The sequence below is a fragment of the Octopus bimaculoides genome, chromosome 2, assembly GCF_046866305.1.
Source record: "Octopus bimaculoides isolate indiv1 chromosome 2, ASM4686630v1, whole genome shotgun sequence".
Classification (NCBI taxonomy): Eukaryota; Metazoa; Mollusca; class Cephalopoda; order Octopoda; family Octopodidae; genus Octopus; species Octopus bimaculoides.
Window position 1 is genome coordinate 154,255,455 of NC_142929.1, and position 24,213 is coordinate 154,279,667.

The 24,213-nt window shown below is 33.3% G+C and overlaps 1 protein-coding gene across 3 annotated transcripts in view; it reads right to left on the bottom strand.

Annotated features, from left to right (window-relative positions):
- LOC106870474 (carbonic anhydrase-related protein 10) overlaps positions 1 to 24,213 on the bottom strand; it is a 588,026-nt gene that overhangs the window by 95,409 nt on the left and 468,404 nt on the right. For all 3 annotated transcript variants that reach the window (XM_089347963.1, XM_089347964.1, XM_014916580.3), the window contains exons 8-9: positions 17,867 to 17,992; positions 12,741 to 12,780 (exon numbers count right to left, since the gene is read on the bottom strand). In XM_089347963.1, coding sequence (XP_089204089.1) covers positions 12,741 to 12,780; positions 17,867 to 17,992 — 166 coding nt within the window. The remainder of the gene's footprint in view (positions 1 to 12,740; positions 12,781 to 17,866; positions 17,993 to 24,213) is intronic.

Genomic DNA, 24,213 nt, shown 5'->3' on the forward strand with positions numbered 1-24,213 from the left:
CACAAGTTGCCTCAACCAATTCCTGCAGGACCATTGTGAGTCGAACAACATTGTGACTGTTGAACAGGCTGGTGGAAAGAATAGAGCGTGGCGATATGCCGAAAATCTTTTAATAAACAAAACTGTACTGTCTGAAGTAAGAAAACAACGCAGAAACCTTGTGACAGTATGGATTGACTATAAGAAGGCGTTCGACTCTATCCCTCATTCATGGCTGCTGAAGTGCCTACATCTGACAAAAATACCTACCACTCTAATTACTGCTATAGAGAGTCTCACAAAGACATGGGCAACTACACTTACCCTTACAACTGAGAACAGAATAATTGTTACTAATAGTATAGACATTACAAAGGGAACGTTCCAGGGAGATAGTCTTTCTGTACTTCTTTTCATTTTGGCACTGAATCCATTATTGTTCCTACTGCAGAAAACAAATGGTTACATGCTAGGCTCTTCGACTGCTAGAAATATCAATGTAACTCATAATTGCTTTGTAGACGACCTGAGGATTTATGATAAAAATGTTAACAATGACAAAAAAACAACTGGAATTAATAACAACATTTTCAGCTAGTATAGCCATGGAATTTGGCCAAAAGAAATATTCATATTTGGTTATAAAACGTGGAAAGTCAGTCCCCCAAACTCAAAACCTGTGCATCAACGGTCTCTCTATCTCCCCCATTCCACACAAAGAATGTTACTAGTACCTAGGCATAGACGAAAATATATCATATGAAGGCACTGTGAATAAAGATAGAGTGACCCGAAAATATTACATCAGACTTAGTAAAATATGGCAGTCGGAACTCTCTTCTTACAACGAAACAATATCCCACAATGCATTTGCAATACCAGTGCAGATCCCAATATTTGGGATACTTGATTGGTCTATAGAAGAAATCCACTCCATAAAAAGTCGCAAAATCCTGACAACAACTGGGAACTTCCACGGAAACAATGATGTTGACAGGCTCTACCTAAGAAGAAATGAAAGTGGAAAGAGGTTGAGGTTAGTGCAGACGGACTTCGAATGCCGTATGGTATCACTCAGGCAGCACCTGCTAAACAACAGTAGAAGAAAAAAAATATTAATGCAGTCCTGAAAAGTGAAGAAGAGTAGCATTGTACAAGTTGGCAGTGAACTCCTCAAGAAACACTCTCTTCCTGATGATCTCCTATACAGCCCCAAAACAGCTGGGCTCTCTTACCTCAAAGAAGACCTGGATGGAAAGCAAGCAACATACAAAAAAAGACCATGCATGTTTATGTTGCCCGGAAGCTAGAAGAAGACAGTAGAATTGACACGAAGCGCAGCCTTTCTTGGAGACAAGACCACTACATCACACGACACTTTGAAAGCTATGCTCTTGCAATCCAGGAACAGGAGATTTCCACAAAGTGCCTAGTAAACAAGAGAGACTGTGATGCTCTTGTAATCCCAAGGTGCAGCCACATGTGTAGGCTATGTCATGTTTCTGGGAAGACATTACGCATGTGATTAGCAGCTGTCCTAAAATATCGTCACGATACTATCTTCCTATGCGGCACGATGTTGTTGCTAAAACAATTTACAATGCTATCCACAAAAAAGACTGTCCTGAAATAAACTTAGAAAATCCCTCTGTTATGGAATACATTCATAAACATCAACTCAAGGAGTGCTGGTGGAATATTCCCATCAATCCTTCTGTCAAATGTAAGCATAACATCCCGGATATTGTTGTTTGGGACAGAGGGGCAAAGGTATGTACCATCATAGAGGTTAGCTGCCTTGCAGATACATATATCTCTTTGAAAATCAAAGAAGAGGAGGATGTCTATGGACAACTGCTTCGAAACCTCCGGCTACTATATCTAGACTATGAATTCATATTCATACCAATAATAATTGGATCACTAGGTTTTGTTAGTAAATACTTAAAGGAGAATCTTGATAAACTGGGATTTTCAGAAAGAGAAATTGACCAGCTGATTCGTGCATTACAAGTGCAATTTGTGAGTGGAACAGTAAAAATATGCAAGACTTTTCTCAAGTTCCAAATGTGAATTTGTCTGTGTCAACTACATCCCAAAGATAGAGCCTTGTATCCCTGTTGGAAACCGGGTCCCTCCTGAGTGGAAGATTTATGATAATTAAGAAATAGAACACACACACACACACACACACACACACACACACACACACACACACACACACACACACACACACACACACACTCTCTCTCTCTCTCACAAACACACACACAGACACGCACACACACATGCACACACACATACATACATACATACATACATACATACATACATACATACCTCGGTATTGAGGAAAACATATTATACGAAGGTACTGTTTATATGTCAGTACTACTCTCTTGCAACAGGGCAATGTCCCGCAATGCATTTGCAGTACCAGTGCAAATGGGATACTTAACTGGTCTGTTGACGAAGCTCCCTCTATAGAAATTAACGCGCATGATCCTAACATCAACTGAAAACTTTTACATCAATAGTGATATCGACAGGTTCTACCTAAGAATAGATGAAGGTGGTAGAGGTTTGAGATCAGAGCAGAAAGTCTTCGAATGTCGTATAGCGTCTCTCAGACAACACCTGATATAAAGCAACAGTAGAAATAAATACATAAACTTTGCACTGAAAAGTGAAGAAAAAACATTCTAAGTATCAGCAGTGAGCTTCCCAAGAAGCTCTCACTTCCTGATGACATTTCATACAATCCCAACCAGCCGCACGAACCTCAAAGGAGACCAGGTCGTGAAACACTCAGCATATCAAATTAATAAATAAAGCGATTTAAACATGACAGTAATATCGATATGAAGAACAGCCTTTCTTGAACTCGTGACCACTGCACACCGCATTTCGAAAGTAACGCAATTGCAATCCAAGAACAGGAAATTGCGAGAAAACACCGAATAAACAAGAGATTATGAAGCCCTCGAAGCAACAAGATGCAACCCAAACCATCGATTGTGTAACATTTCTATGGAAGATATCATACATGTGATCAGCGCTGCCCCAAAATGTCATCAAGGTACTGCATCCCAATGCAAAACGTAGTTGTTAAAACAAATAATACCATCCGAAAAAAATACTGTTCTGAGATAAATATAGAGAACTTCTCTGTTATTGAATACATACATAAACATCAACATGAGCAATATGGTTGAGACATTTCCATCAAAACTTCTACCAAGTGGAAACATAACAGGCCTGATATTGTTAAGAAAATCAAAGAGAAAGAAGATAATTACAGGCAATTGTTTTGAAACATCCAACTTCTATAACCGGATTATGAATTCATATTTATACTAATAATAATTATTGCTCTTGGTTTTATGCACAATCTGTGAACGGAACTGTAAAAATATGACGGACATTCCTCGCGGTCAAAATGTGAATTTGTTTTTCGTTATCTATATTCCAACGAAGGTGATTTGTGTCTTTTGTTAGAAACCAGTGCTTCTTTAAAGGAAAACTTCAGATAATTAGAAATGGAAGTAGAAATGGAAGAGAACTTACATACATAGCGATATTCCATACGAGAGAACGTGGCATTGAACACGTGATAGGAATTACATATGTATTTTTAATGACAATTTGACTCAGCTCCATTTGACTAAAATTTCAACTCATCATACACGCATACTTACGTACACACATGCAAGACAAGACAGCTCAGTTACAAACAGGCTGAGAAATATATGTATTAGGTTATTCCATAAATGATGCGGTTCTTTTATACTTCTTTTATTTTTCTAAACCAAGATAAACAAAGTTCATTTTTAATCCAAAATATACTTTCCTTCATTTTCTACAATGCTCTTCCATCTATCTGGTAGACTTGCAAGGCTCCTCTTCCAAAATTCACTTGTCCTTGACGAAAGCTACTCTCCCAGTACTGTTCTGACCTCGTCTACAGAATTCATATTTTTTACGTCCAAATGATTTTGAAGACTGCAAAATAAATGATAATCATATGGGGCAATGTCCGGCGAATATGGTGGGTGGTTCATCGTTTCAAACTGCTCCATCCCTAGGAATGTCATCCTCGCTGTATGGGACCGAGAATTATCCTGATAAAAGAATACATTTCGTTTTGAAACCAAAGATGGTTGTTTTTCTTCCAGTGCTGATTTATGCTGCCCAAGCTGCTGGCAGTAGATCTCCTTTGTTATCGTTTGGTTTGGGTTTAAAACTTCAAAGTGGACTCAACCTTTCATATCCCACCGAACAGATAACAACACCTTACATTGGTGAAGACCTTCTCCAACTTGGAGTGCCGGTGTTTCTCTTTTCTCTACCCACTGTGTTCGGCGTTTGACATTTCCATAGAAAATCCATTTCTCGTCACCAGTCACTATTCGGTCCAAAATATATTCGTTCGTGAGAGATGAGAGCAACGAAGAGCACACATTCACTGTCTGCGCGCGATTAGATTCGGAAAGTTTGTGAGGAACCCATTGACCCAATTTGCTGACTTTTCCGATGGCATGCAGGTGTCGATGAATGATTGAATGACCAAATCCAAGATTCTCCGCTAGTTCCTCAACGGTTACGTTAGGATTTTGTTCCATTAGGGTTTACAGGGCGTCCTCATCGAGCTCTACAGATCTTCTAGGACATGTCTCGTCTTCTAGGCTGTAGTTTCCGGTAAAATTACTACAAGCTTTTATAGCAAATTGATGCAGGCTGTTTATTCCGTCACCTCCGACTTTTGGTTCATGCAATTGAAAAAAAAAGCGCATTATTTATGGGATATAAAATAATATATATATATATATATATATATATATATATATATATATATATATATATATATATATATATATATATATATATATATGTATATATATATATATATATATATATATATATATATATATATATATATATATGTATATATATATATATATGTATATATATATAAATTTGGTGCATAACATATTTGAGGACAGAATTCTGTTTATAAAAAAAAAGCACATATATAATAACAAATAAATTCATTTATCAAAAAATGCTATGAGGATAACATTAAACCCTCTTTTCTATAATGTTATTCAATAAAGCCATCTTCAGCTTCAACAATTGCTTCTATATGAGATCTAAATCATCTACATGCTAGAATCAAGTGGTCCTGGTTCATTTTGGACATCACTCTGACTATGGCAGCTTTCAAAGAATCTTTGGTGCTATGGGTGTGTTCATTGACCTCTCTCTCTCGACAACACTCCACATGTAATAGTCCAATAGATACCAGTAAGGTTCCAAAAGCTAAGTCTGTTCATTTATTTTTCTATCTGCAGAGAAATAGTTTATATATCTCCTACACAGGATATATGATATATAAAATATCTTATAGATGAGTTTTGTTTCTCTTTTTCCCTGAGAAGATTGCATTGTTTTACGTCATTTTATTCCTTCTGGAATAATACCAATGTTTTTTTCGAAACATATGTCGGAAGTATAAGGATTTGAATAGCACCTGCTTTCAACTGCATTTATTTATTAATATATGATATATAAATATAAAATATGTATATAATCTATATATATATATATATATATATATATATATATTTATATATATATATATATATATGTGTGTGTGTGTGTGTGTGTGTGTGTGTGTGTGTGTGTGTGTACATACACACATAAACCTTCATAGTATGAAGGGGTGCATTGTGTAGGGAAATGAAAAGCTGAAGTCTTTGAGTTGAAATTTTGAACTATATTTAGTCTCACCATTCGATCTTATGAATTAGCCCTCAATCTCTGGTGTGACCATATTCCATTTCTCAGAGTTGTTGAATATATGCCCCTATTTTACTGTTTCTAGGCTTAGTCCATTAAAATTCATTTGCAATTTGGCTTTGTGTTTACGCAAAGAAAAAAAAAATTAATATTAATTATTTGACAAAAGAAAATATTTCCTTTATCATGCATGCTAGTTTTGTACATAATATTGCATTTAGTGATTTTTAAATAAAAAATCTCTTAGAATATGTAAATATGAGGAATATATTAAATCCGAGGATTTCTGTTTGATTTCCTAAACCAAAATGTTTTGGATTTCTATTTTCTATACTAAGACAAAAGAGTAAGGGATAATATAAAAGAACATTGGATAGGTAAATATTACAAAAAACAAAACTGACCTTTTCCCTCTAGCTGAAATCAATAAAATGCAGTTGAGAAGAAATGATAGATAAACCAAAATTGTAAATAAAGAATTCACAGCTGTAAGTCATAAATGGAAAGAAGAGTAATAGGAGACTAAGACTGAGTAGGAGAATAAACAAATGACATGAGTGGAAGTAAAGACGAATATCTCCACAAACTCCAATTATAGATTAGACAGCAGATACACAGTAACCTGTTAGATTCTGTGTTGATCTTCCAGACACAAATTCACATAAATTCAGATAAATTCACAAGGAATTATATGTTGTTTATATTGCCTACTTACTTAATTTTATTCGTCATATATCTCACAAGAAAACAACTGTTTCTGTGATTAGGTTTAAAAACAAAAGAATAAATTTTAGGTAGCTTAGATGTAAAAGTCTAAAATTGTCCTCACGGACACGGCTTATTAAAAGATGTATGGGAATTAAGGGCAAAGAATACACTATTTGGGCTGTGGAAATCTCCATCTAGGGAGACACTTGAAACATACAACCAACATATAATGTTCATAACCCAGTCGGCATTGTTTACTGACTCAGTAAGATTATATTTTTTAAACTTTTATTTTCATTCAATAACTAGTAATACCTTTTCAGTAAAGTTATTTCTCTAAATAAGTCTATTTTTCTATATCAACCACTATACATGGTTGTACATTCACTTGATACGGTAATATAGTCGAATGGTCAAGAAGTTCACTTTGCACTCAAGAGGTCCTGCGTTCGATTACACTCTGTGAGATCTTGGGCAAGTGTAATTTTATATAGTCCAGAGTTGTCTTATGTCTTGCAAGTGAAAATTGGTACAGGGCAGAGCAAATGAGAGATTGCATCTATAATCAAAATACACTGCTTTGTAACCCTGTGTTACACTGATTTCGCACTGTGATGTCGTTCTCCTTTAATAACACATACGGAACTGTGTCTCGTACATGGTTAAATAATGAGTTTATGATGAATAATGTTTTTAAATTACCACATGGTTTTATAATTAGCTTTTTAATGCTACTTCTATGAAGAATATTAACACTAATTTAATTAACGTTTTGATATTTGATTTGTCAAATTTCCCAAATTTCAACTAAACTCCGTGTTTGCTGATTTCCGTAATTAAAAAAGTTTTATTTCTAATTGTTATTGTTTAAATCAATGCCACGATGTCCCAGAAAACCTTTTATCAAAGGATTTCCATCCGTGTCCAACTATTCTTCACATTTAACCTTTGTCTTTTGTTTCATTTCTTTTCAAAAATTATTTCATAAGTAAAAACTTCGATAAATTTATCCATTGTTTAGCTATAGAACTGTGCAAGGGTAAATTATTGTCTTCTATATTTGAATATCATTCCATTCACCGAGTACAGAAGCAACACGAAAAGCTATGAGACACGTACAGTCCACATGTTGCATTTAAGTTTGTAGCTAGGAGACATAACTCTTTATTTGTAAATGAATTGCTCCAGATGTTGAGTGGGTTCATTTTTGAGAGTAGAGATTGGAAAGAGAAAGGCTCTTCATGCAAATCTGTACTTGATAAATGATAGCAAAAAAGAAAGAAAAGACAAAAACTAAATGAATTTTAGAATGAATAGTCCATTCTATTTAGTTTTAAGTTTACATACTCATTTAAACTTTTACATTTTTAAGCCACTTTTATGATTTTATTCTATCACAGTACAGCGCATCTGTTGTGTACTTATAAACACATTTTATATTCTTATATGCTTCATTTAAGCGGTCTTATCAAAGAATGTTCCTTTCTTTATTTGTTCCTTATTTTTACAAATATAAGGCTTTATGTATAACGTGTCCTTTTTATATGTTTGAGACATTCTAAATTGCATCCAGAAAAGAGTTTTCTGACGAAGAACATCTAATCCCGTGCAGACAATTTCCCCACGGAGTTTACCCATTTGTTTATATTCTTCTCATTACTCTTGTTATATCAAACCCACCAGGTCTCGCACCAATCATTATATCCAGTCTTACCTTTTAATCCTACCCGAAATATCATCCCTTAAGAACTCGCTCCTTGTTTTTATTTCTTCTGCGGGATTTATGTGAGACATTAATAACATCATTTTCATCAGTACCGAGGGGTATGAAAAATTCTCATGCAGTGCCCCATTCTGCAGACCTAGTAAGTATAAAAATGTTGGGTGTGATTCGCGAGAAATTTATATACTATTCGCTGCAGGTTGAGCGTCCACGTATGGGCTCCTCTACTATGTCAGAATATTGTGCTACGTGTAATCATAATACATGGTTGATTATCAGATTTTATTGTTTGGAACAACTATATATATATGTATATATATATATATATATATATATATATATATATATATATGTATATATAAAAGCACTCGGAAGTTTGGGCCTACAGACAGGCCATGCGCGACACCCTTAAAGCCAGAAACATTTCAGCATCCTTTATATCAAATCCAGTTTAAGCCGTAGATCCCAAAGTGGGTTGGTCCTTGGAGTGCCACAGGTATAAGTTAAGCACAAATGGTAGATGATATGTTATGATATAATCTTTTATGAATGCTTTAATAAAGTTCTACCGAAACACACTTGGCGTAAATTATAAACGCCATTTGTGCTTGCTTTATATACGTATATATGTATGTATGTATGTATGTATGTATGTATGCATGTATGTATGTATGTATGCATGTATGCGTGTATATATGTATGTATGTATGTATCTACATGTGTGTGTGTGTGTTTGTGTGTGTGTGTGTATGTGTGTGTGTGAGTGTGTATAGATATGCTGGTGTAAACAGGAGAAATAGAATTTAAAAAATGTGTATATGTATATTTTTATTAATATTTAGCGGAAGTAACAGAGTGACTCAAGTTCCGAGAGTTACTCTGTTACTTCTGCTAAATATTAATAAGAATATATATATATATATATATATATATATATATATATATATATATATATATATATATATATATATATATATATATATATATATATATATATATATATATATATATATATATATATATATATATATATATATATATATATATATATATATATATATATATATATATATATATATATATATATATATATATATATATATATATATATATATATATATATATATATATATATATATATATATATATATATATATATATATATATATATATATATATATATATATATATATATATATATATATATATATATATATATATATATATATATATATATATATATATATATATATATATATATATATATATATATATATATATATATATATATATATATATATATATATATATATATATATATATATATATATATATTATATATATATATATATATATATATATATATATATATATATATATATATATATATATATATATATATATATATATATATATATATATATATATATATATATATATATATATATATATATATATATATATATATATATATATATATATATATATATATATATATATATATATATATATATATATATATATATATATATATATATATATATATATATATATATATATATATATATATATATATATATATATATATATATATATATATATATATATATATATATATATATATATATATATATATATATATATATATATATATATATATATATATATATATATATATATATATATATATATATATATATATATATATATATATATATATATATATATATATATATATATATATATATATATATATATATATATATATATATATATATATATATATATATATATATATATATATATATATATATATATATATATATATATATATATATATATATATATATATATATATATATATATATATATATATATATATATATATATATATATATATATATATATATATATATATATATATATATATATATATATATATATATATATATATATATATATATATATATATATATATATATATATATATATATATATATATATATATATATATATATATATATATATATATATATATATATATATATATATATATATATATATATATATATATATATATATATATATATATATATATATATATATATATATATATATATATATATATATATATATATATATATATATATATATATATATATATAAATATAAATAAAATGATCGATAGAGTACCGGTTTAAATACCTTACAATATTTCGTTACGGTACTTAACGTTCTGAGTTCAAATCCCGATAAGGTCAACTTTAATTTTCTTGGATTGATAAAAGAAAATACCACTCTGGTTTAAATATATCTGCATAATGCATGCTAGATATGAATAAATTTATAAAAGATATCATGATGTAGTTTACAGGTTTGTTATTCAACGCAGTAAAGAGATAATCTAGGGTTGAGTTCAGTTCAATATGGCTACCATGAATTTAGCAGCACATATTCTCAAATATACTTTAATCACATGTTCGTGGTTTAGTGGATAGTGTTGCTGGAAACATTCGTTCAATATACGTTTCATTCCCGTGGGAATACATAAACATTGTACGCTGTTATTGTTAATGAGCCCCAAGTCAGTATTCACTAGACAACCCTATGGCAAACATTGCCCCAGATATAACCAGCTTGTCTTTTGTTTTTTAGGCAATATATATTTAGGATTTCCATTACCTAATCTAACAACTGCATTTTTTTTCATAAACACAGGACGGTGTGAACCGAGGGTAATTTGGTTGCTATTTCTAGCAGGTTTAGTTACCACGTAGAGCCTCATTTGTTGGGTCGTATACATAGCACACGTTGAAGAATGAAGACTACACCATTTTAAGCAGTGAGAGTTGCTGTAACACAGAAGAGCTGAGGTTAATAGTTCAATAATAAAAAAAGATCAACGTTTCCCTGTTACTTCTAACAGATTCAAACCGTGCATAGTTTAAGGAATATTTATGGAAAATGTGTATGTGTGTGTGTGTGTCTTCACAAGAGCAGCTGCAAGATTATGTGATAAAAGCAAATCCTATTTTAATGACGTTTACACATTTTGTTTTCTCTATCATTGTACTTTGATCCTGATCGCCATTTGAAGAAGGATTACGAAACCGAATATATTTAGTCCGTTTATAGCTGCAATAGAGTTGCTGTGGCCGTTGTTTAAGCTATTGATATTAAAATAATAATTCATTAATATTTGCGAAACTAGACGTCCCTGCCTGCCTGTCTGTCTCACTCTCTCTCTCACTCTTTCTCCCCGTGTGTGCGTGTGTGTTTGTGCGTATGTGTGCATCCTTAATAGCACCACTATATATTAAAGATCATTGAAAAAAGTATAGCCATAATGTGCGTGAGGCAACACTTGCCTTCAGTTTAATTGTATATGTATTTTATATCTAACACTAAACACGTGAAAACTAAATAGATTATTGAACATAACAATATAACAAGGAGTATTCAAACCGAACATATTGTCATTGATGGAGTGTTTAGCTTACAATATATACAGCTTAAATCATTCTGTAAAGAATAACTCTTATAGAGTAGTATATGTTTACAGGGAACAAATATATCTTAAAGAGTGAAGACATTAAAAATTGAAAAAAATGTCCAATACATCATGACAGATTATGATGGAAAATGAGGAAGAATAGAGAATTAAAACAAATCAAAATTACCTTTATACATTATTATTGTAAACTGTGTTTGTGCAATGATTATGAATAATAAGCCCCTAATTTCAAAAATGGAAGCTCTCCTTTTCTTTGGTGTTATGCTTCCTAGATGACTTGAGTTGAATCGTTCACTGTGTGAATGCCATATTGGGTATCTCTTCTAAGTAAACAGGCCAGTCACCTTTTCGTGGTTAAAGACCTTATTTGAGAGTGAAAAAAATTACTTGCAATGTCCTTAAAATTTCGCAGAAGTATTCAAATGAGTGTTGGTTCTATGATAAAACAAATTGTATCATAATTGCAAAAAAAAAAAAAAAAAAATGAAAGGTGTTCCGTATCTCTCAGCTGATAACAGCTATAATATTAAATTCTGAACAAAAGTTGACAAATAACAGTTATAAATTCATTATCTATCTATCTATCTATCTATCTATCTATCTATCTATCTATCTATCTATCTATCTATCTATCTATCTACTGTCTGTCTGTCTGTCTGTCTATTTATAATTTCAGCGTTTCATTGAAAAAACATTTTGTGGATTAAACCTAACATTAAGAATGAGTGAGAGAGAAAGAGAGAGAGATAGAGTGACGAGTGTACCTAGATATATTTGAAATATATGTTTACAGGCTCATGCAGGGAAAGAAAGAGAGAGAGGGAGAGGAGGAAACTGGCATTCTTTTACTTTAGACGCCAGCAGATGTGCGCGCACGTACACACACATATGCACACGCATACACACATCGCTTTAAGCATGTACACAATTTCTCATTTAAGTTTCCTAGGTGTCTGTAAAAAAGAAAAAGAAAATAAAACACAGTAAAAATATTAAATATAGAAAGTAACTACTTACCAGTATAAAATAATTCTTTTTTTATTGAACATTCTTTCGACTGAAAATACAGAAAGATTAGATTGCAAAGAATAAATGTGTAAAACCATTCAGAAATACATCAATGGCTTAAGATAAATATTTTCAGTGTTTCTCTCAGATCAAAATAGATGGTGAAAAGATCAGTTCCTTTAAGTTTTCTTATCTAACTTTCATTACGAGATGTCTTAGAAAACACATTTTTCAACAGCACATATTACTAATCTGAGTAAATGTAGTATCTAACGATACTAATACATTTATCATCAACTCATTCACCTCCCTGTCTCATCTCTCATATCAATTCATCTTCCTCATTCTTGCAATACCCTCCCCTCTTTCTTAACTCATATCTTAGATTTCACCGTTTTCTCAGTGTATAGTAAATTTTCTCGGCAGTCTTGATATATTATTCTGACATAACTAAAGTTATTGTTTATAATAATAGATAAAGTGGTTATAGTTTTATAACAATAGTATTTAAAGTGGAAAGAGATAACTATCAAAGTAAAAGAAAGGCATAGAGAGAAAGAGAGGGAGAGAGAACGAGGTCGAAGGAGAGAGAGAGAGAGAGAGAGAAAGAGAGAGAGAGAGAGAGAGAGAGAGAGAGAAAGAGAGAGAGAGAGAGAGAGCAGCAGCAAAATGCAACTTTATTTCCTTCAAACAATAACTTCTACCTATTTACTGATTTCTCCCCAACAACACCACCCTAAAACAACCTACGCAGTCACTCAAGTTGCTAGGAATGGCAACCAAATCTCCATCAGATCATATCCTATCGTCATAAAGTTCAGGAACTATTGGCGATTATATTTTTAGGCGTACGAAAGGAAAACTCGTTATGGCTTGAATTCATTTCATTATGAATGCGTTCGATCAGAGCTGAATTTGACCAAAGCAATAATAATATCTAAGGAAGACGATAAAAAAAAATCATAGTTTTCCATTTACTCGTGTACATGTAAATATAAAATAACGTCTTTGTACACAAGTATAAATACATGCACTCATACTGTAATACACACACATATATACAGGCGCAGGTGTGCATGTGTGGTAGGAAGCTTGCTTCCTAAACACATAGTTCCAGGTTCAGTCCCGCTGCGTGACACCTAGGGCAAGTGCCTTCTACTATAGGCTCGGACCGACCAAAGCCTTTAGAGTGGATTTGACAAACGGAAACTGTAAGCCCATCATATATATATGTTAAATTTAGTTTTCATTTATTTAAAAAATTTTATTTGAACAACTGACTGCTTCCTGCACTGCATCCATTTGAAATTTAGTTAGTGACTTTTGAGGAGAATCCAACAATATTCGAAACCAGATCAAATTGATGTACCTTTTACTATCCATGGAAGAGATATCAAGAATTATTTGTCTGCATTTGTCCAAAGCATCAAAAACAAATTAACTTTGATATACATTAAAAATTAATTATATATGCTGATTAATGCAAGTGCTAATGAATTTGCTACCAGCAAAGCATTATTTCTGTAAACAATTCGGACGGATTTCCTGGAATTCTGTACGAAGAGACGGGCATATGAATTCTAAAGAGAATCTAACATCTTTCGAAACCAGGCCAAGTAAACCTCGTTTATTATGTCCGAGGATGGTTAGCAAACATTTTTATGTTGTTGTTGGCACTCCGTCTCTTACGACGTCGAGGGTTCCAGTTGATCCGATCAACGGAACAACCTGCTCGTGAGATTAACGTGCAAGTGGCTGAGCACTCCACAGACACGTGTACCCTTAACGTAGTTCTCGGGGATATTCAGCGTGACACAGTGTGACAAGGCTGACCCTTTGAATTACAGGCACAACAGAAACAGGAAGTAAGAGCGAGATGAAGTTGTGGTGAAAGAGTACAGCAGGGTTCGCCACCATCCCCTGCCGGAGCCTCGTGGAGCTTTAGGTATTTTCGCTCAATAAACACTCACAACGCCCAGTCTGGGAATCGAAACCGCGATCCTATGACCACGAGTCCGCTGCCCTAAGCACTGGGCCATTGCGCCTCCTAAACTTTTGTTAACATATGTCTAAAAAGTATTACAGCGTCGACTAAAAACATTACATTTACCTAAACACGCTTACGACGAAAGAATTTATCTGATTCTCGACCTACATTCAATCTTTACATTTACTTAGCGTGTTTGCAAATTTGCTATCGCCTTGCAGTAGAAAGTAGATCTTATTTTATGTTTACACTGCTTAAAGCTGTTAAGCTATGATTAACATGGGAATAATTGTCGCTGAAAACATTGAATTAAGTCATATCTTACTGTTAGACTTTATATAAGGCTACTAGTATTAGTAACCTTGCCTAAAGGATTAGGTGGCTGGTAAGCTATTTATGAAACACGTGCGATAAACGAACAGACTGAATGTTCAGTTAAAAATAGATTCGCATTTATAGTTAAATTGGAAAATATTAAAGCAGAAAGAACATAGTGAAAGTATAGCCCCCAACTATTCAGCGAATGCGCACTGCAATAGCACCATTTGAAAACGAATAATAAAAAAATGGTTTCAGTTGTTAGCCTTCCATATTCTTTTATAGTTGAATATCTTTGATGATGATAACGTAGATATTTGTAACGTTTTTGGTCAAGAGATCAAAACTTATTTATATTTGGAATGTTAAGTTTACAGGTTTCACTTATTTATGCAGAATCAGATATCAATATACCTCAAAAGCTGTTGAATATCGAGAAAAAATTCTATATTCAATAAGCTACTGATAATACTATATTGAATATTTAGTACTATTGTATTTCAATGGAAAGGATTAAACTGATATATATATATATATATATATATATATATATATATATATAATCTTTCCATCCGTACGCCATCGTTTTCGTTGTTCTCGAGCAAGTTTGTTGTAGTGTGAGGAGATCTCTATGCTACTACCTCCTTAATGAATCTGTTGTCGTTGCCTAGACCCAAAGAGTCAAAACAAAAAGTCAGAAGCAAATTAATATTACAGAAATTGTGCCTTTTATGGCAAATGTTGACAGCCTCCTTTCATCCAGTGATGTACGGTCCTTATTTAAAGATTCAACAAATTTTTCGTAATAAGGGTATTATTTCAACTAAATTTAACAAAGCTTCAGTGGCTGATGCAAAGCATATGAAAACCAAACGATAATAATAATACTGATGATGATGGTGATAAATAATAATAATAATAATAATAATAATAATAATAATAATAATAATAATAATAATAATAATAATAATAGTGCTGGCGGCTTTTGAATATATACCCAGCTTTTGCTTTCCTCAGAATCAGTGTTAGTGGTATCAAGCACAGTACAAAGATCAGCGGGGACAGGTAGACCCCTTTGAAGATGTCCCTCCTGATTTCTACTGTCCCTAAACTTCTATATGCTGTCAGGTCCGTCCTCCAATTCGCCATTCTTTTTCGAAGCAATCGCTCAACATTCGATGCAATACCAAATAGGTTCATAAATTCCATTATCCAAGAGTGACGAATCATATCATACGCCTTACGATAGTCGATCCATGCCATGGCTAAGTTACTTTTCCTCCTCTTGCAGTCTTGAAGTACAGTTTTGTCTATCAGGAGTTGATCCTTGGTACCTCTGCACTTACGCTTGCAACCCTTCTGCTCATGTGGTAGGACGCCATTTTTTCCGGATGTTCGTACATTGACTTTGCGAGTATTCCAGTCAATAATTTCCACATAAGTGGCAAACAGGATATCGGCCTGTAATTGTCTACCGTATACGGAAGAAGTTTAGGAACAGTAGAAATTAGGAGGGACATCTTCGAGGGAACTGCATGTCCCCACTGATCTTTGTACTGTGCTTGATACCACTGACACTGATTCTGAGGAAAGCAAAAGCTGAGTATATATTCAAAAGCCGCCAACAAAAAGTCAACCATTTGTTATTCATGGATGACCTCAAACTTTATGGTATAAATGAAGCCCAAGTCAGTTCATCGGAAGGTATTTGAAAAATAAGAGGTGTTACCTTAGTTCACTGGTAGTGAACAGCTGACAGCGTAGTACATGTCCAGCGCTAGAAGCTGTGCAAAGGCAATAATAATAAGAACAAGAACCCTTTCTATTATAGGCACAAAGCCTGAAATTTGCTGGGAGGGTGAGGGTAAGTCGATTACATCGACCCCAGTGTGTAACTGGTACTTATTTAATCACCCCTGAAAAGATGCAAGGCAATGTCAACCTCAGAACGTAGCGGCAGATGAAATACCGCTAAGCATTTCGCCCGGTGTGCTAACGATTCTGTCAGCTATCCGCCTTAATAATAAATATTTTTTATACTACAGGCACAAGGTCTGAAATATTGGGGTTGGGGCCTAGTAGATTACATCGACCGCCGTACTCGACTGATACTTATTTTAGCGACTCCGAAAGCATAAAATGCAAAGTCGACCTAGGCAAAATTTGAATTTAGTATATGAAGACAGACGGAATGCTACTTAATAATAATAATAATAATCAAAAACTCAATAATAATAATAATAATAATGATAATAATGATAATGATGATGATGATGATGATGATGATGATGATGATGATGATGATGATGATGATGATGATGATGATAACAATAATAATAATAATAAACAACTCGCACAACACATACAGCAAAAAAGATAAAATAAATATGTAGCTAACAAAATAACACGACTCACACTAGATGTACATGCATATTAAAATGAAACATTAAATCTTACGACAAAGCTACACATATGTGGTATACAAAGATCTACACACGCAAGACATAATGCTGGTCACGCTTCAGCAATACGGGGATGCTATTGATATTGCAGTAGAAAATGAATAAAACTTAAAATTATGATGAATATGATAATAATAATTATTTCTTTCATTTTTGAAAGAGTTTTATTATGTGATATCTATTTATTTAACGAGTAATAATCACTAAATTTAGTGAAATCACCATCCCCATCTTCATTATCTCGATCTGCTAGAATTGCCTGCATATTCACCCTCTAATCTCATTCTGCGATCTTAAACATTAATGTTATATGTCAGCACCAGCATAGATATTCATTCGCCGCACAGTCATTACCACAAACCTCTTACCTGTGCTTCTGGGCTTATATTGGTCCTTATAGTTCTTCTGTTCAATGGCATCGTTGGACGAATATTGTTTCCTAAAAGGATGCTGCCTGGTGTTTCTTCTTGGTTCATTTGCCTCAACTGGCGCATCTACAGATAAATAAACACATAGACATATAATATTTATATCAATTTACTATATATATATATATATATATATATTCCCATTTTCCATTAAAAATGCAATTTTACTCTGACTGAAAGTTGTCCACATTCATCCAGTTAACACTACATAATTGATTCTACCATTCTTTGTCCTCCTCCATCAATCTTTTCTTAATTCGTTGGTTTTTGTTCTTTCACCTCATCATTATCATCATAAAGAATTTAAATGTTCTAATTCGTTTTGTTAAGATAAAATAATGCAATATTTTCCTGGGATTAAAAAAAAATCAACAGAATTACACACTCATAATAGCTTCTCTTGTCATAGCTATATTTTTTCACATAAGCTTCAATGATTTCTTAATACACTGTTATTCAGCTTATCCTTTAAATCTATCAGCGAAGGGTATCAATTGCATTATTAAAAAAACAAAAATTATTTTTCATACTTTTGAATTCCTGTATAATATAAGTGTAAATTATTGGAATTATTGGAATTATTGAAATTATTGGAAGAATTCAATAATTCCATTGACCCATTTTATAATCTAGCATATTATTGTTGAGAGAAAAATCTATACTGTATAACATTATTTTAAGGAACCAAAATTCTGATGATCTGATAGAAGCACAAGCACACTGAAATAATTGCCTTGTGGTATTGTTACGTAGATCAAATCACACAGGAGGCAACTTTCAATTTCACCACTGTTGAAGTGCAAGTAGATTCAGCATTACTAAAGTACGTGGTTTGTAACCCACATGAGGAATCATTATTTTAAGGAAATGAAATGCGATGTGAGTGTTATGAAATTCTTTTAAGGTCTACAGATAAAGTCAATTAAAATATTCTACCTGTAGTCGAAGATATAACTACAAATTACGAAGTTAAATTCGATTAACGCACTCCTCCCTCAAGAATTCTGTTTATTCTGTCAAGTTCATAAGTCATTATGTTAAGAAGCCTTCACAATATTCAGTGTTTATATTTGAATGACTTACTCTGAAATTATAAAAGGCCTAAATAGTTTATTCCGAACTCTTAGTAAGGTTTCCTAGAATTTCTTATCATTAAATTGTTTCGTCTTTACAGTTCAGCTGAATAAGTTTTAAGGCACAAAGACTTGATATCTAATCGAGTTATTTTCACACTAACCGAAGGTAAGTTGATTATTTCATTCAACACATTGTAATTCTAAATAGATTCAACCGTAAAATCATGTTTGAACTTAATTTCATATACCACTAATAGTCAAATTTCTATTTCCATTACAAAACGATAGCAGTCAGAAAGTGAAAGCAATCTAATATCAAAAGTACTGTCATTTAATAGCGTTCTTTAAGGTTTTAGTTTATATTCTTTTTTATGACAATAAAAAGTGCTGTTGCAAACTTCATAGTAAATATAAGTATAAAATTTGTTTTTCTTTGCCACGAGGGTTAAGCCGAAAGTAATGAAAAAGTAGCATAACTGCTTTATAAATTGATATACCAACATGCGCATGTTGAACTACTTGTTTCTGTCAGTGTAAACGACTAATGTCACTTACTATAAGGTAACATTCCAAAAACAGCTAACAAAAAGCAACAAAAAACAAAAACTTGCCAGATATGTAGGAAAGAAAACATATCAAACTCAAGTAAATAATTTACATTTTTACCTACACAAAAGACTTGAAAATGAAAATCCTATTCAAATTTCGAACGTCTAAAATACAAGATCCTAGCATTGTGACAAAGGGGTGAGCCAAGAAAGATTATTTCTGTTAGCTCATATTCTGTCAGTATGCAAATTACTCAGGTCAAAATTCTTTGTAACTCTTTCTCTACTTCTGAAAAATGTTCCACTCAACAAAACTATGGTTGGCTGTGGAAATCTGAGACCCAAACATCTCTGTAAATGTTAAAAGGCCTAAAAGAGGTTCGTTGCAGTTACCACTAGCATCAATAGTCGAAATATACAAACTAGAAAAGATACGGACGGTGACGATGCTGAGAGAATCGAAGGATACGGAAATCAGGCAGAACCCACCAGAGGTGAAAACAGCCAGGAAGTGGAAAGCAGAAGCAGAGGCTGATGACATCTTGTCTTCTCTTATACACAGAGATATGGTGGGTGCAACACAGAACCATCGGAGAGGACTTGGTTTTGGCGCAAATCAGTTCAAACCGTTTGCAGATATGATGCGGAGCGAACGCAGATCTGTTGTTAGCAACAGCGTCAAAACAAGGGAAGCAGAGAGAAGAGAGCTTCATTTGGTCCGATGTAGTCAACAAGGACAGATAAAGAGATGGGAAGAACATGTTGTTGAGAGGAAAATACGTTGGGATGAAATATGGAAGTGGACAACATCTCGGCTAAGTTTTCTGATTCGTTCATCCTATGATGTTTTGCCGTCATCTAGGAATCTCGTAAGATGGAACGTCTCAGAGAATGACATATGCAGATGCGGAAAGGTCGGAACACTGAAACATATTCTTTCCAACTGTTCCTTAGCATTGAATAGATATACATGGAGACACAACCTGGTCCTGAAGGTTATCTTCAATGCTATGAAGAACCAAATTCATCTCAACAACACTGAGAAAAAACCGTTAAAAGAACCATCTAAAGATTTTATTACCTTCGTGCGCTCAGGTCAGCGGATCCGTTTCAAGAAAAAGAACAAGAAAATTCCTGTGAGAAATGAAAAGTGGAACGACTATTGGGAAGTGACTGCAGATTTGCCTGGGTGCCAGGCATTCTTTCCCATCCCAGTTATGGAAAAACCTGACATTTTAATGTGGTGTGAAAGAAGAAAAGTTGTAAATCTAGTTGAGTTAACGGTTCCTCATGAAGATAATATGGATGCCGCGCGGGCTCGAAAGATGGACCGTTATGAAAACCTCCTCGAGAAATGTGAAGACGCAGGCTGGAAAGCGGAGCATTTTCCAATCGAAGTCGGATGTAGAGGATTTGTAGGAAACAGTGTGAAACGACTGCTGTTATCGTTAGGCCTAACTCATCGTAAGGTAAATATCACCATTACCGATATCCAAACTACAGTGGAGAAGGCTAGCCACTGGATTTGGTTAAAAAGAGACGATGAGCGATGGCTAGAGAAATATTGAGCTTTGTTTTAATAATCAGTTGATCTAGCAAGTGGGGCCTCATATCAGTGAGGGGGGCCGGTGCGCATTGATGCCGTCGAAAGGTAGGCCCCGAAACGACGCGCATTCTCTCCTGATGACCCCATACACTTGCTGGCTTCCGGTATGCGGAGTTCTTGATTGGTAGCACTTGCATGTGCAAGTTGTTTGCAAGACACGATCAGATGCCCGCACTAAAAACGAAATTTCAATTTTCTGCAGAGAGATTTAAAACAAGTTTTCTCTATACGAGATCAGCAACTGTGTATCGCTTAAAGAATATATAGTGTTTGTGAGTGGGGAAAGATTTCATCAACAGTTAGTGTTCGTCTCATAGTGAGGACGGGTAACCACCCAGGAACCATGGTCTGTGAGTATCACGTAAGGCTGGAGTTGGGAGCGATGACCTCCCTTGCAAACACCATTCGTACACAGACAATGTGTCGACAACCAGCAGGAAAATACGTTTTCTTGGTGCATAAACAACAGTAACATTGTCTTTTTTAGTACCAACATATTCTGTTGGCAAATAAACTTTACTATTAATTAATGAATTTCTTGAAATTGTCAGGGAACAGGTTGCGGTCACAGAGCGACGAAAATATTTTGACAAATTAAATTTAACTGTTGAAGTGAATCTAACGGTTTTTGTGTGTTTCTTAAATGGCTTATAAACACCTTCCACGCTACAATTGTTTTCGTTCCAGCACACGATCTCAGATCAGGTCACTTGCTATGCAAGTACATCTCCGTAATTTCTCATTTACTTTAAGAGATAATCATTTTATATATGTCTATCTACTGGAAAATTTTTGAATTCTCACAGGATCTTGCTAAGTTCTCTAATGAAGAATTCATTATTAAACTACGCGCGCACACACACACGCACACACGCACGCATACACATACACTCACAAACGCACACTCACACACACAAACTCCCCGCCCCATAAGTTGTTGGAAATGTAAGGTTCCATTCTATATCTCGCACTGACTTGTAGTTTCATTTAGATATAAGAATACTTAAGGAGTGAAAATCAAATTATATTCATACGCTGGTTTATATGTGGATGGATTCTGTTTCGTGTAGGGCGTTTTATTTTGAGCGAGGAAAACTTTTGTAATACCAATTCTTTATTTTTATGCGTTAATGATATGGTATATATGCAAGTATATTCGCGCGCGCGTGTGCGTGAGATTGTGCTGTGCGTGCTTGTGTGTGCTTACATGTGAGTGTCCATATGATGATCAAACTGAAGTTATTGAATGGCACACACGCCATCCAATGACTCCAATTTGGTCATCAGAGGATTAAATACTGTAGTAAAAAAATACTTAAGCAAAGACTTCAATTTATATTTTCCGGCTATTAACATCTTTAACTGCAAACCAAGTAAATCAATATCTTTTGTAACCAAATTGTCATAGGGACACTTTCACACATTATATATACGCATAATACATATATGTATATAAATACATACGTGCATACATACACATACACACACATATATATATATACATATATGTATATACATGCATACATACATACATACATACATACATACATACATACATACATACACACACATGATACATACATACATATACATATATGTATATACATACATACGTACATACATACATATATACATACATATACATATATATACATACATACATACACACACTCACACACACACACACACACACACACACACGCACACACACATACTAGCAGAAGCATACGGCGTTGTCCGGGTTAAAGATAATGAGATTTCATTCAAAAATTTGATATATGAGTTTTTTCTTGATTATTGTGATTAGTGATTCTATCATTACTGGCATAAATTCTGTGAGATCATCAACAATAATATACTTGAAATAGAAAACACATAAAAGCAAGTTATGATAAAACTTCTTTATATACAACATTATGAGTTTTTTCCCTGTGGAGTGTAAATCAAAATATCTTTTGAACTGCTAACACATGACCATCCAACATACAATTGTCCATGAAAGAAGCAAGGCTCTTCTAATTGCAGACCAGCTACTGATAATGTCTACCCTTGCGATTTGTTGATGGACATTGCAAAACTTAGTGTAATTGTAAACTGTACTCCTTTAAATTGTACTGGAAAATGAGTAGGTATTTAGTAGAATGGAACTCTAGTAATGAATACATTATTGTCTGCTCCACATCCAGAGAGTATAGTAGCTTCTATAAAATGTGACAAAATGTTCTTCACAGTAAGTCTTACTCCATTGCAGAATTATGGATGATCTACATTTCTTAGAAGCATTATAGGTGCTCCAAGTTTCAAGTCAAGCTTATGAGGAGGTAAAATTGGTGGTTCCAGTGAGTTTAGAAACTTAACTGGATAATTTACTACTCGTGATGGTTCAATAACAATGTCAATAGGTCTATATGGTTAGCAATTTCTAGGAAGGCACCTTAAGAGATCGAAGTTTAATACGCTCACTGTAATATTTTTCGGGGCTAGAATTACCCTTTCACTCAACCATCTGTGATCCTTATGTTGTGCACTGAGATTTGGAAAGACTTTGTTAATAAGTTCTTTCTCTGATTTCCCCATGGTGCAAATAGGTGATGGATTTATTGTACCTTCATTGTCTACTCTTCCTTCTCTCAGTATTAATAAACTGTTCAGATAATCTATCATCATGGAGATACGTTCACACATTTGCCACTTTTATGTAGTGCAGAGATGTGATCATTTAAAGTATGCACGAATTTCATCAGCTTTCGTTTCCTTTGGGATAACTGGAAGGGTTTGTCTAAAATTACCAGATAGAACAACTGTCACACCTCCCATTGGAACATCATTATTTCGAATATCTCACAGTGACCTGTCAACAGCTTCAACGGCTCTCTTATGAGTCATTGTACATTCATCTCATTCAGACACACTGGGATTCAGATAATCGATTTACTATATGAAGTATTATTCTGTTAAGAACAACCCGAGCGAGGATCTTTCCCGCCACCGAAAGCACTAATATACCACGATGATTATAGCAATTATTTTCTCCATTTCTGTGTAGTAAATAGACGA